The sequence below is a fragment of the Cricetulus griseus genome (genome assembly GCF_003668045.3).
Source record: "Cricetulus griseus strain 17A/GY chromosome 1 unlocalized genomic scaffold, alternate assembly CriGri-PICRH-1.0 chr1_1, whole genome shotgun sequence".
NCBI classification, from domain to species: Eukaryota; Metazoa; Chordata; class Mammalia; order Rodentia; family Cricetidae; genus Cricetulus; species Cricetulus griseus.
The window spans coordinates 152,040,044-152,056,245 of NW_023276807.1; the positions used below are offsets into that span (position 1 = coordinate 152,040,044).

The following is a 16,202-nucleotide window of genomic DNA, read 5'->3' on the forward strand; positions in this document are numbered from 1 at the left end:
TCAGTGTCTGTGCTACTGGTGTTATGTCAGGAAGTGGTTTCCTGAACTAGTTTGTTTGTGGGTACCACCTACCTTCCCTTCTGAGAGGTTCAGGGTGGCTGGATTTATGTTAAGGTCTTTGATCCATTTTGACTTAAGTTTTGTGCATGGTGATAGACATGGATCTATCTGCAGTCTTCTCCATGCCTGAATCCAGTTATGCCAGCACCAGTTGTTGAAGATTCTTTCTTTTTTTTCCCATTGTATAATTTTAGCTTCTTTATCAAAAATCAGGTGTTTGTAGGTGTGTGGGTTAATATCAGGGTTTTCAATTTGATCCATTGGTCTATCTTTCTATTTTTGTGCCAATACAAAGCGCTTTCAGGATTATAGCTCTATAATAGAGCTTGAAGTCAGGGATGGTGATGCCTCCGGAAGTTTCTTTATTGTACAGGGTTTTTTTTTTTGTTTTTTGTTTTTTGGATATCCCAGGTCTTTTGTTTTTCCATATAATGTTGAGAATTGTTCTTTCAAGGCCTATGAAGAATTGTGTTGGAATTTTGATGGGGATTTCATTGAATCTGTAGATTGCTTTTGGCAAGATTGCCATTTTTATTATGTTGATCCTACCTATCCAAGATCATGGGAGATCTTTGCATTTTCTAGTATCTTCTTTAATTTCTTTCTTTATAGACTCAAAATTCTTATAATACAGGTCATTCACTTGTTTGGTTAACATTTCTACAAGATGTTGTATGTTGTTTGTGGCAATTATAAAGGGTGATGTTTCTCTACTTTTGTTCTCAGCCCATTAATTGTCTATATATAGTAGGACTATTGAGTTTTTGAGTTAATTTTGTATCCTGCCATTTTGCTGAATGTGTTTATCAACTGTAGGTGTTCCCTGGTAGAGTTTTTCGGTTCACTTATGCAGACTATCATATCATCTGCAAATACTGAAAGTTTGACTTCTTCCTTTCCAATTTGTATCCCCTTGTTCTCCTTTTGTTGTCTTATTGTTCTAGCTAGAACTTCAAGTTCAGTATTGAAGAGATATGGAGAGAGTGGACAGCCTGTTTTTTCTCTCCTTTTAGTTTGATGTTGACTATTGGTTTGATGTATATTGCTTTTGTTATGTTTAGGTATGTTCCTGTTATTCCTGATCTCTCCAAGACCTTTATCATGAAGGTGTATTTGATTTTGTCAAAGGCTTTTTCAGGATTTAGTGAGATAATCATGTGTTTTTTTTCTTTCTTAGTTTGTTTATATGGTGGATTACTTGATGGATTTTTGTATGTTGAACCATCCCCGAATCCCTGGGATGAGCCTACTTGATCATGATGGATGATTTTTCTGATGTGTTCTTGGATTCGATTTGCCAGTATTTTTGTATCAATGTTCATGAAGGATATTGGTCTGTATTTCTCTTTCTTAGCTGTGTCTTTGTATGGCTTGGGTATCAAGGTAATTGTAGCCTCACAAAAAGAGTTTGGCAATGTCCCTTCTACTTCTATTGAGTGGGACAGTTTGAGGAGTCCTTGTATTAGCTCTTCTTTGAATTTCTGGTAGAATTCTGCACTGAAATCATCTGGCCCTGGGCTTTCTTTTTGTGCGGGGTAGACTTTTGATGACTGCTTCTATTTCATTAGGGGTTATAGGTCTATTTAAATTGCTTATGTGTTCTTGATGTAATTTTGGTAAGTGATATCTATCCAGATAATTGTCCATTTCTTTTAAATTTTCCAATTTTGTGGAGTGCAGGTTTCCAAAGTATGGCCTGATGAATCTCTGGATTTCCTCAGTGTCTGTTGTTATGTCCCCTTTTTCATTTCTGATTTTGTTAATTAGCATGCTCTCTCTCTGCCTTTTGGTTAGTTTGGATAAAGGTTTGTCTACCTGGTTGATTTTCTCAAAGAACCAATTCTTTGTTTCATTGATTCTTTGTAGTGTTTTCTTTGTTTCTACTTCATTGATTTCAGCCCTCAATTTGATTATATCCTGGCATCTACTCCTCTGGGATGAGTTTGCTTCTTTTTGTTATAGAACTTTCAGTTGTGCTGTTAATTCTCTAGTGTGACTTTTCTCCAGTTTCTTCATGTGGGCACTTAGTGCTATAAACTTTCCTTTTAGTACTGCTTTCAAAGTGTCTCATAAGTTTGGGTATGTTGTGCCTTTATTCTCGTTGAATTCTAGGAAGTCTTTAATTTCTTTTTTTATTTTTTCCTTGACCCAGGAATGGTACAATCACACATTGTTCAATTTTCATCTGTTTGGAGGGGTTTCTGCAATTTGTGTTGTTGTTGAATTCTAAACCATGGTGATCCTATACGATACAGGGAGTTATTCCAAGTTTTTTGTATCTGTTGAGGTTTGCTATGTTGTTGAGTGTGGTCAATTTTAGTGAAGGTTCCATGTGGTGCTGAGAAGAAGGTATATTCTTTTGTGTTTGGATGAAATGTTCTATAGATGTCTGTTAATCTCAGTTGGGTCATAACTTCTGTTAGTTCCTTTGTTCCTTTGTTAAGTTTCTGTCTGGTGATCCTGTCTAGTGGTGAGAGGGGCATGTTGAAATCTCCCTCTATAAGTGTGTGAGGTTTTATGTGTGATTTGAGCTTTAGTAATGTTTCTTTTACGGATGTGGGTGCCTTCATATTTGGGGCATAGATGTTCAGAATTGAGAGTTCATTTTGATGGACTTTTCCTGTGATGAATATGAAATGACCTTCTTTATCTCTTTTGATTGATTTTAGTTTGATATCTAATTTGTTAGATATTAGGGTTTCTACACCAGCTTGTTTCTTGGGTCCATGTGATTAGAAAATCTTTTTCTAACCCTTTACTCTGAGGTAACATCTGCCTTTGATGTTGATATGTGTTTCTTGTATGCAGCAGAAGGATGGATTCTGGATTCTGTCTTCATATCAATTCTGTTAGCCTGTGTCATTTTATTGGTCAGTTAAGACCATTGACATTCAGAGATATTACTGACCATTGATTGTTAATTCTTGTTTGTTTTGGACTTAATGGTGGTGGCGGTATTGTATATGGATTTCCCCCCCTTTTTTCTTTAGGTGCTTGGTAAACTGGGGATTATCTATTGCCTATGTTTTAGTGAGTGTAATTATTGTCCTTGGAGTTTTCCTTCCAGTACTTTCTGTAGGGCTGGGTTAGTGGTTACATATTATTTAAATGGGGTTTTGTCATGAAATATCTTGTTTTATCCATCTATAGTGATTGAAAGCTTTGCTGGTATAGTAGTTTGAGCTGGTATCCATGTTCCCTTGGCATTTGTAGAACATCTATCCAGGACCTTTTGGCTTTCAGAGTTTCTATTGAGAAGTTGGGTGTAATTGTGATAATTTATATGTTACTTGGCTTTTTTCTTTGCTGCTATTAATACTTTTTCTTTATCCTGTAAGTTTGGTGTTTTGATTATTATGTGGAGAGAGGACTTCTTTTTGTGGTCCAGTCTATTTGGTGTTCTGTAAGCTTCTTGTACTTTCATAGGCATATCTTTCTTTAGGTTGGTGAAGTTTTCTTCTATGATTTTGTTGAATATAGTGTCTGTACCCTTGAGCTGTATTTCTTCACCTTATTCTATACCTATTATTCTTAGTTTTGTCCCATATTTCTTGGATACTTTCTGTTAGGGACTTGTTGGACTTGAGATTTTCCTGGGGTGATGACAGTATTTCCTCTAGTGAGTCTTTAACACCTTATATTCTCTTACATCTCTTTTATTCTGTTGGTTGTATTTACATCTGTAGTGCCTGATCATTTACCCAGCTTTTCTATTTCCAGCATCCCCTTATTCTGTGTTTTCTTTATTGTTTCTATTTCAGCTTTCAAGCCTTGAACTGTTTGAATTGTTTCCTTCACTTGTTTGGTTGTTTTTTCTTAGCTTTCTTTGCACCCTTTAAGAGATTTGTTTATTTCTTGAATTTTTTGATTTGTCTTTCCCTCCATTTCTTGTATTTTTTGTTTGCTTTTTCTTCCATTTCTTTGAGTGATTTTCTCATTTCCTCTTTGAGGGCCTCTAATATATTCATAAAGTTGTTTTTAAGGTCCTTCTCTTCTGCTTAATCTGTGTTGGGATGTTCAGGTCTTGCTGCTGTGGAGTCCCTAGATGCTGGTGGTATCATATTGGTCTTTCTGTTGTTGAGTGTATTTTTATACTGTCATTTCCCCCTCCCTTCTTCTAGTGTGTTCAGGTGGGATCGTTCTCTCTTCTCTCCTCTCCTGGTGGGCCAAAAACTTCAGTGTCTGCAACTCTGGACAGACCAACCTCACATGGTGTTCTCCTCACTCAAGCAGAGTGTGTAGAGGGGGCCAAGAATTAGGTGTGGTCATACTCCATGTGGTGAATGCTGCCTGGGTGGGTCCACTACATGCAGAGTAGGTCCAGAAAGTTCCAACGGGGGATGGTTGGATTTGGGCCCCAGCAGAGCCCACACTCACATCAAGCAGAGGGCAGAGGGCAGGGGGTGGGCAACACCGAGTTGTGGCCAACTCTGGATAGTGCCTCCTGCTGGCGTGGGTCCACTACATTTGGAGCAGGTTCAGGATGTTCCAAGGCAGGGATGGTGGGATTTGGGCCCACCACTCTCACCTCAAGTAGAGGGCAGAAGGTGGAGGGTGGGCTAAGACTCACTGTATACATACTTAATAAATAAACCTTTTTTAAAGAAGAACTAGATTCTTAGATTCATTGAAAAACCATTTACTGAACATCAGATGGTTCTCTGAAGTGGGGATATATGAAGACTTGTTGTCTGTCCACGATGAACCTAATATAGGGTGGGTGTATGCTGTCCTGAAATTACAAATTAGTGATGAAACCTTTCAGTGCCATGTCCCGAGTGCCATTTGCTTTTTTATTCCTGTTGTTTAGGATTCCTGGATTTTTACTCACTGCAACAGAAATAAAATCTGATGGTGATGTGATGGCACATGTCTATATCAGAGCAGTAACTGAGAAGACCTCAAGATAAAGTTGGAGTTGTGTAACTCCCAGATTCATCCTTAACTAGCTTTCTTATTCAATACAGGACCTCCTTACTTATTCAGTGCAGGGACATCATGATATAGAAGGACTCACCCTGCTGTGGACAGGACACCTGGATGGTCCCTTCTGTATCAGGTCAGTGGGTATGCTGTGGACAGGACAATATTATGGACCATAGGTTGAGCACTCCTACATCAATCAAGAATCAAAATACATTCCCACAGACTTACCAGTAGGTCAGACTTTCTTCACAGATGACTCTAGGCTTTGTCAAGTTAGTAACTGAAGCTGAAAAGATTGATAACTAAATATTTTCCAATATATTTAAGCCCCTACTCTACTGGGAACAATCTGATAGTATAAACCTGGTTAAAGGTAAAGAAACTCCTAGCTTGGAACCCACTGTCACTCTTTTGCTGAATGGTCATGCTGACAAATTACATTCTAAATGTTTATGTTAATAGGCAAAGATGTGGATTGTTTTCAGCTTTTGTCAGTGAAGCATTTGTTGTAGTGTGCACCAATAAATGCAGAGATTTCCAACTTCTCAAAAAGTGAGAGTGATCAGGTCCATACTATGTCTCAGTGAATACTACAGAAGAACGGTGAAAGAGTGTAAGAACCCAATGAGGAGGGCAAGCGCTATGGAACACTTACTTCTGGGCATGCAGTGGTCATTGCATTCATAAATTCAAAGGAATTGTCAGCTGCAAAGGACTTGCATAAGATTAGGAGCCAAAATTCCATAAAAATGGGGAGGAGCTCCTAATACTCTAGTCATAAATAAAGAAAAATGGCAGTCTAAGATTCCAGGAAAAGATAATCATTATTATGCAGATTGGGGGGACACTGGTAAACTGCACACGATCCATCAATGTCTCGCCCACATGAATGCATGTATTCATCTACAGACAGTACTAACTGGACTTACTAGTTTGTTAAAAATAAAATAAGAGAACAGGAATTTGCAATTGGAATATATTGGGTGAGATCTAATGGGAAGAAGGGATCTGGTCATGGGGGAGGAATATAATATTTCCCTGAATCAAGGTAAGAGATTCTGAATGAATAAATTAAAGAAAATCAAGAAAAGAAATTGTGAGTTGTGGAGGCATTTCAGAATTGGGATATAATATGAGATAAGTGATTTTTGGATGGGAATAATTTGTGGTGTTGCCTTTCATATGTACTTTAAAAGGGCGAAGAAAAGGAACCTTTGACAGCTCAAGTGTACTTCAAAAGGCTGAAATAGAGTGATAATGTCCAGGTCAGTTGTGATGAAGGAACACACAGAAAGCCTCCCTTGCGGTGATGCACCGGAGGAGGTCCATGTGTCTGTCCTCCCCACTTCAGTTACTCCCTTTTCTTCTTCTTTCCACCTTTAGCAAACTTCTGACAACAAAAGAGACAGCACTTTGTGATGATGAAGATCACAGTCACCACACAGGCAAGCAGGAATCCAAGCACATCCAGAGAGTGGTATTGGAACCAGGTGAGGTCATGTGCTGCCACACGAAGGTGCTTGGCTCCTTTATTGCGCATGACATACTCAACCCAGAAGACAGCTCTGTCCAGGGGCTTCACTGGCTGATCATGGTGAATTCTTGATAGCCGCATGGCATTCTCCTTATAGCTAAAGACATCAACAGCAAGAAACAGTTAATTTACTGAAGTGATTGAAGCCAAAGAAAGGTTCTGGGGAAGCATCACTGAGAGTCAACAAACTCCATAGAGGAGCTCTAGGTACAGTGTGGTTTTCACTGGGACATGTAAGCTGGCAACTTCTGTGAAATTCTTTCCAAAACTGAAATGGGAAACATTTGGGGAAGGAAATCTTTGCAGCAGAACCAACGTTCCTAAGCCCTTTCTAGCACTGTGGTGAGGTGGTTCTTACAGTTTGACAATGACACATTGATGCCCTTGAAAAGAAATTGTGTCAAAGTTCTTTGAAAACCCAATATAAGCATTATTAGTAATTAAAAATGGCAACTTGTGAGAAAGGCAAATACTTTGCACAATATGACCTACGGGCTGGGATGTAGGTCATTGATAGGTTGTGTAGAATGCTCCAGGACCTGAATTCAACCCCTAGTTCTACCCACAGAGACAGAAGCACAGTAATGACAAGGATGGTGAGGAACTGGTATTTGTCAACATTTTTATTTTTTAACCTGTTCTAATTGTGTCTGTGTATGGAGGTCAGAGGAAAACTTGTGGGAGTTAGTGGTCTGGTTTTACACTGTAGTTTCTGGGAATTGATGTCAGATTGACAGGCTGATCAGTGACTGCAGAATGTGGAGGTATTACTACCATAAGTGGATGCTGGAGTGGAATTCAGCACAACTACAGAAAGAACATGGATTTCCCCAATAATTACCCTGGGTTTCAGCTCTCTTACTATTAGGAATCTGTTTAATGAAATAGTACACAACATATCAAAATGATAGTTTCATAGTGGTTTGAGTGACACTGGTCATGATAGTTAAGAAGTGGAATTGACTGATGTACCCAATGTTGGATGATGGATAAAGGAGTTGTGGTATGAAAAGTAGTTGATTATTATCAGTCATTATAAAGAAGGAAATCTTGATTTTACAATAAGGATAAAATTAGATGCTATCATACTAAGCTATATAATCTAGGCCCTAAAATACTGGTTCTCAGTCTGTGGGTCACTGCCATCAGAAAACACGTATTTCTGATGGTCTTAGGAATCTCCAATGATAAAGTTATTTTTTTCTGCCACTTCATAATGGCAATTTTGCTACTGAGAAGTGTCTTAGTTCCTAAGACACACAGGTTGAGAACTACTGCCATAAAGAAAAACACTGCAAGTTCTCACCATTGTGTGGAAACTACCAGGGCTGATTTCATGGAAGTAGAGTGTGGAACTGTGGAAACAGTTGGTTCAGAATGCAGAAAGTGAGTGGAGACAGAGAGAGGTGAGGTAACATGAACAGCCTGCCACTGATAGCAGGATAGTGCTCTACAGTGAGCCAATGACTGTCAATTACAAGTTACAGGACTGATTAAGTAATGAGGGGATTTTGGCATGAAATCCCAAATGCACACGGAGACAGAAATGGAAGTGTTCATATTTTGCCATAATGTATTATACATATATAACTATATACATATGGATATATAGTCCTAATTATTCTAGTTTTGCAATTTAGGTATTATTATTTAAAGAAAGAATAAGAGTTTTCAGAAATTCGTTATCTTGAAATACGTTATAGTTTTTAGCTTAATTATTCTGCGTGTTGATTTGATCCTGTTTGTGCAAGTTGTGTCCCATCATTTAGGAAGAGAAAATGTTTCCCACCATCAAATTATTCTAACCTATCTTCTTATACAGTATGTCCACAGGAACTGTTTGCATTCTTTTTTTTTCTTTTTTTCCGAGACAGGGTTTCCCTGTGGCTTTGGAGGCTTTCCTGGTACTAGCTCTTGTAGACCAGGCTGGTCTTGAACTCACAGAGATCCGCCTGCCTCTGCCTCCCGAGTGCTGAGATTAAAGGCATGTGCCACCACCGCCCGGCCTGTTTGCAGTGTTGGTTGACAGTAAAATCTCCTTCCACAATTGTTAAACGGATTTTATATCATTGTTATTGTTTTGAAACTTAGACTAAAGAAGAAATGTATTCTCCTTTTACTTTGGAGAGAACCTATCTTGACTAGTACTAAATTGAACAAAATCACTGTACTCACGAAGCGTCAGTTGTGACTGTCTTCACTGCATTGAGCAAATCTGTACTGGACATTGTGAGAAAGTCCAGTCTAACACCTGCTCCTTTGATCTTCATGTGAACAACATTATCAAATTGGTCTCCAAACAAAGGAATGCCAACCACAGGGACCCCGTGGTAGATGGCCTCATAGAGGCCGTTGGTGCCACCATGAGTTATAAAAACTCTGGTTTTAGGATGACCTAGCAAGGGGAGAGATTAAGAACAATTATTAATCTTATGTCTGAGAAAAAAATGAGAGGCAAAGAAAAGGCAAAGAAAGGGCAAATACTCTCTAGATAACAATATCATAATAAAGGGATTGCACTGAATTCCTCCCATGTCTTAGAGGAAGGAGACCCACAAGTCCAGGAAGATGATTGAAGACCACATAGGGGTAGTGGAGTGTGGAAGTAGAAATGGAAAAAAAAAAGGAAGAGCTCCTCTGAAGTGGAGCAAACAGTATGTGCAAGCACAGGCAGAGTTTCAGGAGAATATTTTCTCCTAAGAAACTGTGAAGCCACTGCTCGTGATAGGTTGCCTCCACGTAGTAGGGGGTTGGTTGCTCATAATGATGGATGAGACTTAGGACAATCAATACGTCATCAAATATAAGACTGCCTTATGATATGGAGTTTTGGGAGAGCTAGAAAATGAAGAGCCATTCATGAGAGAATGCCATTCATTCTGGCATCAAAAATTGGGCTATCCTAAGGGAAATGTAGATACAAAGGTATGGAATATGAGGTGAACACAAACATGAAGAAGTGGCTTAAGTGTATCTGACTGATAATTACAGCAGAGATAAAAACGGATTGTCCCATCGCGAATGTGACTGTACATCATATTCATATATGTTCTTCATCCATTTTCTCCAAGTCTAGATCACTGTTGTCATAAATGCATTAGTTGACATTCGCCTTTCAGAGCAGCCACTCCTCATGTCTCAGGGGTCTCCTGATGCTTACCAAGAAGGTCATTCTGGGGGATCCATTTGTACAGCCGAGTGTTGGATCCCAAGGTGTCTGGCTTCTTGCCTTCAAATCGCCAAAGAACCTGTTAATGTGAAGCTAGTCTCTATTACTTTGGTCAAATATCAAGTTACTCCTGTTAGAATTCTGGCTAGATTAAGAAACAATGGAGATAAATGCCCAGTCTCTAAGAGCCAGGCAGTGAGGATGGATGATGGGAACCATGAAGAGTACCACACCCAGGATGCAAGTGCCCTTCACTGTCCTGCTTTTGTTCTCATGCTTGTCCAAGTTTCAGCATGTCATCTCACATTTAGTCAACAGCAACTTAGGTGTAGTTATGTCCAATAATGTCAATCAGGAGTTAAGAAATGTGTGAATGTAATTCTAGATCAATAATCCATCACAGTTACTACTATATACCTGTTTCGTTTTTCTAATACATATTTATAGCAGTTTTTATCTTCCAAATTCACTACAACTATTTGTCCATGGTATTTGAGTTAGTTCACTTATAAACCTTTTATCATGTATTTTATTAGATTAGACTCTGAAATTGTGACACTGTCTAAGTACATGGTCACTCAAGTCACCTGCCTTTTCAGTGTTAACAGGCTCAGTCCCAAAGGTGTATTTGAAAGTTGGAAAATCCTGTCTTATCTGTTTTAAATTCCCTAGGAAACATAGCAGCATAGGTCATCTTTAAATGTAGGTGATTATATTTGACCAAGATTACACAGGAATGTAACAGTGTGACAATACTCCAGTTTTAAATGTTACATATTAATTCTTTTGTCTATTTTCCATTCATTGAAAAGACATTTTTTCCATACATAAAATATTTTCTAATTTCGTATTGTCCTCCAACCCATCTAAGACCTTCCTCCCCACCCCTCTCATTGAAACCCACACCTTTTCATCTCTTTCTCTCCTTAGAAAACAAATAGGCATCTATAATAAAAATAAAATAAGATAAACAAAACAAGCAAACTAGGATGGCTCAAATTCCATTTTTAACGTAAGGAATTATCCTATTTTAGTGTAAGTTAATCTCTCCCTGTCTCTTACTTCTCCCTCTTCCTCGATTTCTCTCTCTCTGTGTTCATGTGTATGGTAAGTGTGTGTGTGTGTGTGTGTGTGTGTGTGTGTGTGTGTGTGTGTGTGTGTGTGTGTGTATGTGTGTGTGTGTGTGAATGAGGCCATAAGAGTGCCTTGGATCCCTTGGGATGCTGGTATAGGCAGTTGCAATCTGCCAGACATGGGACCTCAGAACTAAGTTCAGGTCTTCTGTGTGAGTAACAAATGCTCTAAAGGTTAGGTCATCTCTCAGTGCCCACAACTGCTAATAACAAGTGTGTGATTATTTACAATTTAATAGCAGTTTGATTACATTGAGTGTGTGCAAAGCCCTCAAATACCCTCCACAAAAATGGAGGCAGTAACTAGGAACATTTCTGTTTATACAAGACCTCCCTAACGTCAAGTGCACAAGCACTTGTTAAGTATTTTCCTTTCTGAACACAATGCTAATTCAAAGTTGTTAATCAAAAACACCACCCACTATTGGGCATCTACCCCCTGTATTTCTGTGTCACAAGTGACTTCAGAGATGTGCCAGAGCTATCAGGGTAGCTTCAATGTCACAGAGGTGGTCTCTGTAATCACACCTGGACAGGATGTGACCATCTTAGTGAAGATGAAAAGTGAGGCACTGTATCTCACCTTCTGTGGAATCTGGGCAAGGCCTGCTGCAATCACATTGGCCCTTTCTTCTGTTAGCTTACCCACCATGGACCCCAGGGAAAACACCACAACACCGTGCTCTCCAGAAGACTGGACAAAGTCCTCTATTTCCTGTTAATGAAATACCAGCCCATCACAAAGAGGAGCAACATCAAGCCTCCTGCATAAAAACTGACAGCACTCTCCACAGGAAGACACCGAGCAGCATTAGAAATGTTAGAGGAGTGGGTGCTTTAAAACTGTTCACATCCACATATAAGATGTACAGTTGCAGCCAGCTGGACAGTTAGAGTTCTCTGTGTTACACATATCCACAGTCATACAAACAATTCTGGAACATTTTCATGTTGAGAAGCAAGACTTGGTGATATTAAATTTAAAGTTGTCTTTCTCCCTTCTCAGTACCCCCAAACATCTGCATTCTGTTTGTATTATCTTGGTCACTTACGTAGATTACAGAAGCCATTCTTATTTTATTTCTGTCTTGTTTTTGCATAGTTTACTTAGCATAATGTCATTTAGGTCATACCATGCATCTTAAAAACTAGGTTTTTAAGTGTTATTGATGTTTTTGTATTTTCAAAGTATATAATTTTTATCAACAATTTAATGTTTTCTAGGTTGCTTTTTCCACTCTTAGTTATTGTTCTAATATTGTGAGGAGACACCAAGATTAAGATAAGTTATAAAATAAAGCACTTAATTGGGGGCTTGCTAGAAGTTTCACAGGGTGAGTCTATAAGCATCATGGTGGGGATCGCCATGGCAGGTAGGCAGGCAGGCAGGCATGGGACTGGAATAGTGACCCAGTATTCAACCTGAACCATAAGTTGCAGACAGAGAGAAAGAGACCAGGATTGTTTTGGGCACTTGAAACCTCATAGTTTACTTCCTATGACACATTACCCCCAACAAACCCACATCTCCTAATTCTTCCTAAACAGGGCACCAACTGATAACCAAACATTCAAGTGCAGGAGCCTGTGGGGACCATGCTTATTCAAAGCACCAAGCACTTCCCTTCAGGAATAGTGCTGCTATGATCATCCTTGCATTATTATCTCATAGAGGTTCTTCATTCAGTTCCTTTACATACATTCTCAGGAGTGGAATTCATGGACCACAAATCTATTTCTAATTTTGTTAAGGATGTCCATTCTCTTTCAATTTGCGTTTTGTAACTGATATTAGTTTCATTGGAAATACGTTTCTATTTGCTGACATTTTATGTTACTGTGTCTGTAGTGCTGTGCATGGGTGTATGTATGTTTGTACAGGAGTGTGTTTTCTCTTGCTTGATTAATAAAGAAAGTAAATAGACACACGTAAAGTTCAATGGCAGACGTTTCCTTAGAGTATAGGGTTGGGAAAAGATTTTTCATTTAAATGGACCTAATAAATAAGCTGGTGTAGCTATCCTAATATCTAACAAATTAGACTTCAAACTAAAATTAATCCAAAGAGATGAAGATGGGCATTTCATATTATTCTCAGGAAAAGTTCATCACCATAAAGTCTCAATTCTGAACATCCATGTTCCAAATATAAAGGCACCCAATCCATTACAGAGACATTACTAAAGAAAGTAATTAGAGCCATTTTGACTCGAGAAAATGTGTTTTTCTTTGTTTACACTTCATCTATTTTCACTCAAATCATTTTGTATCGCACTGGGATTTTGGACTAATCTCTGCATTTAGTATATGTATGTTCTTTTTACACTCAAAAATAAGAAAAAGTTTTAAAAAATAGAATCTTGTTGAATTAACTTAATCAAAATGAAATTCACACTCTTGTGATGGAATGGATACATGTTTCTACTGGATGCTTTCTCTTTCTAAATTCTTGTGGCTCTCTGAGTTTGACACACATTCTGAAGGAATAAAATATAACCACTCCTGCTGAAATGCAAAGAAAACAGGAGCAAACAAATGGGACATTATTTACCTTAGGCAGAGGCTTGGCAGGTCTGCAGTGGAGTCCTCCAACAAAATCAAAATTTGGTAAGACAGGGTGAGGAAACTCCAGATCCCAGTAGGTTCGGATGAGCCATATATCTGCCTTGCCCATCATTTCCAGGAGTGTTGTGGGTCTTCCTGAAGAGAAATCAGAACAGTGAAGGTACAACTGGTGACAAAATGTCAGGTGAAGATGAGTAAACCAGGTAGTCTTCTGAAAGCCTTTTGATAATGTAGCCAGAGTTGTTTACAAGTGTGTGGCTTGAATCATGTGTTTGTGTGTCAGTCTATCTGTCTGTCTATATCTGTGTGTATAATGTTTGATAAGAGTAAATTTGATAGTAGATAAATTCACTGTGCAAGAGACATGGGAGAAAAATACTACATGTGTAACGTATCTTGGAAATTTATGATTACCAAATATTTAGATATGCCTTTTAAATATAATCAATGCCATTAGATATGAATCTATTTTGTCATATTCAGGAAAACACATTTCATGGAACTCTTCATCTAGTTTACTCTATTTAACTGTTAGAACCTTGATGTATACGTATGTATTAGTATATGTATATGTATATGTATATGTATATGTATATGTATATGTATATGTATATGTATATGTATATGTACATGTATGTATACATATGTATGTATTGATGTGTGTTCCTCTGAGGGAACTGAGAATTTTGTGCTGTTTTGGTTTGCTTTGAGATTATCTGATACAATAGAGCCCAGGATGTCCCTTATGTCACTATGTAGCCAAAATTGACCTTGGACTCCAGATTCTCTTCTACATCTCAACTACTGGGATTACAGGTGTGTGCTGCGTTGCCCAATGTGAACCGTTTAGGGGATTGTAGACTGCAGCAGCACTTCATTTTGAGACAGGGTCTCACTACATGCCTAGCTAAGCTCAAAAATAATTTTCATTTATTCCTGGGTTCTTGTCCTCATAGTGCTCTTGATTCATGATTGACAGTGTAATATTTAGGTCTGTGCAAGGTTGTTTGCAGATAATAAGGATAACAAGTCATAAAATATGGAGAGAGAGATGTTTGGTCATTAGGTATATTTTAAAAGTCTGTAACTAATAATCACTATCTACACTTCAGTGTTACACATTTCAAACATAATTTCTACCCTCCTAATAAATAAATATAGATTCTCCAAAATCCTTAATTCATATGTTTTCTGTTCTTGGTACATAGTGTATTCACCAGATGTACAGAAATTCAGTAGGTGAAATGAGAAATTAGTTGAAATTATCAATAAGAAGAATAATGTATAAAAAGGGAAAAGTTCACAATGCTATGTAGATACCATTGCTAGAAATGCTTATTAGTACTCAGTGTATATGTACAAATGAAGATATTGAGTTTGTTTAAACTACTATTTTAGGGGCTAGGTGGTAAAAGTGTTTCAGTCTCCAAAATGCCTGAACACCTGTATGTATCTTGACAATCCAAGGGAAGTGAAGTAGAAACTAACAAATTCGAATTTGACCTCACATACGTTTCTCAGATCACAAACTGCCCACCCATGACACAAGTGTGCATGTGCATACTCATGATAATAATAGTAATAAGAGCAATATAATGATGATGAAGATAATGATGGTGATGCTAATGATGCCACCACACAGGCAAAACTACTGTTTTAAAACATGAGAGAAAATGAGTTGTGGATATGTTATTTCTTAGAGAAATTCTCAAAGATTTGTTGTTCAAGGGTGTGCCTTTCTGAAGTGTCCTGTGAAAGTCATAGCTAAGGCTTTGCAGTTGACCTTAGGACATAAGCTTTTCTACAATGCTTTAATTTCAACAGATAATTTCACAGACTTTTTACAATTTTCCCTAGGAGAGATAAATCATTCTGCTGCCAATCCTATTCTTTCAAGTCTCCTTCAATGACACAGTAATTGAGAATATAACAATCCCAACTGAAAAAGCACTCACCTAATACTTCAGTGTAAAGCTGATTCCACTTCTTTTCATTAAATGTTTGGAACCAGAAGTCAAAACAAAGCACATAGAGTACATTTTGCACCCTCTCCATGAACGTCATCTGATCACTCAATTCTGACAGAGCAGGTGGCACATAGGAAGGAGGTAGTGGGAGTCCTCCACTGTACTTTTCATATGTGGAGCCAGGGAAGAAGCGGAGACTGAACACCAGTTGTATCTTGAGAATCTCAGCCAGCAGATCACCACAGGGTACGAAGGGATCTGCCAGGATGACATCAAAGCTTGAGGTTTGTAGTTTTTTCATGAGTTCCTTGTTGAAAACGACATCTTTGCATAGACTTTCAAAATAATCTGAATCTACCCAAACCAATTCTTGATACATTAAAAAGTATTTCCAATATGATTGCTTTGGCAGCTCATAAATGTATTTGTTCATTGACTCCATGTAAAGTTCCTCCAATTCAGTCATGGAAAATGATGAAGGGTATATCTCAAACTCAATAGCAGATGTATCCTCAACCTCATAAGAAAGAGAAGCTGAGGGTATCAGAACAGTCACTTCATGACCCTTCTTCACAAGCTCATCTAGGATTGTCTTTAAGTTGAGCCAATGGCTGTATTCCATTGGCCACACCAGCACCTTCCCACCACTCACAGATTCAAAGAACCCACTCAGTTGTAGCAGGAGCAGGGCTGCTGTCATTTTCACAGACATCTTGGTTAAATTCAGAGCTGCATTTCAAATGGTGATTCCTCTGCTCTTGCAGGCATACAAAGTATAATAATTAGTTAAAATATAACTTGTACCCACTAAAGCAAACACACACAGGATAGCCACAGCCTCTGGGTGC

General features: G+C 38.3%; 1 protein-coding gene across 2 annotated transcripts; it reads right to left on the reverse strand.

Annotated features, from left to right (window-relative positions):
* Positions 1 to 6,337: 6,337 nt before the first annotated feature.
* LOC113832765 (UDP-glucuronosyltransferase 2B31-like) lies at positions 6,338 to 16,066 on the reverse strand. Of its 2 annotated transcripts, none has more exons than XM_035452808.1 (6): positions 15,595 to 16,066; positions 13,374 to 13,522; positions 11,406 to 11,537; positions 9,681 to 9,768; positions 8,696 to 8,915; positions 6,338 to 6,617 (listed from the first exon to the last, which is right to left on the reverse strand). In XM_035452808.1, exons 1-6 carry the CDS (start codon positions 16,064 to 16,066, stop codon positions 6,338 to 6,340), a joined length of 1,341 nt encoding a protein of 446 aa, XP_035308699.1. The 2 variants fall into 2 exon arrangements, with proteins under 2 accessions (XP_035308699.1, XP_027246798.1); XM_027390997.2 differs by having other exon boundaries at positions 15,343 to 16,066.
* Positions 16,067 to 16,202: the final 136 nt, after the last annotated feature.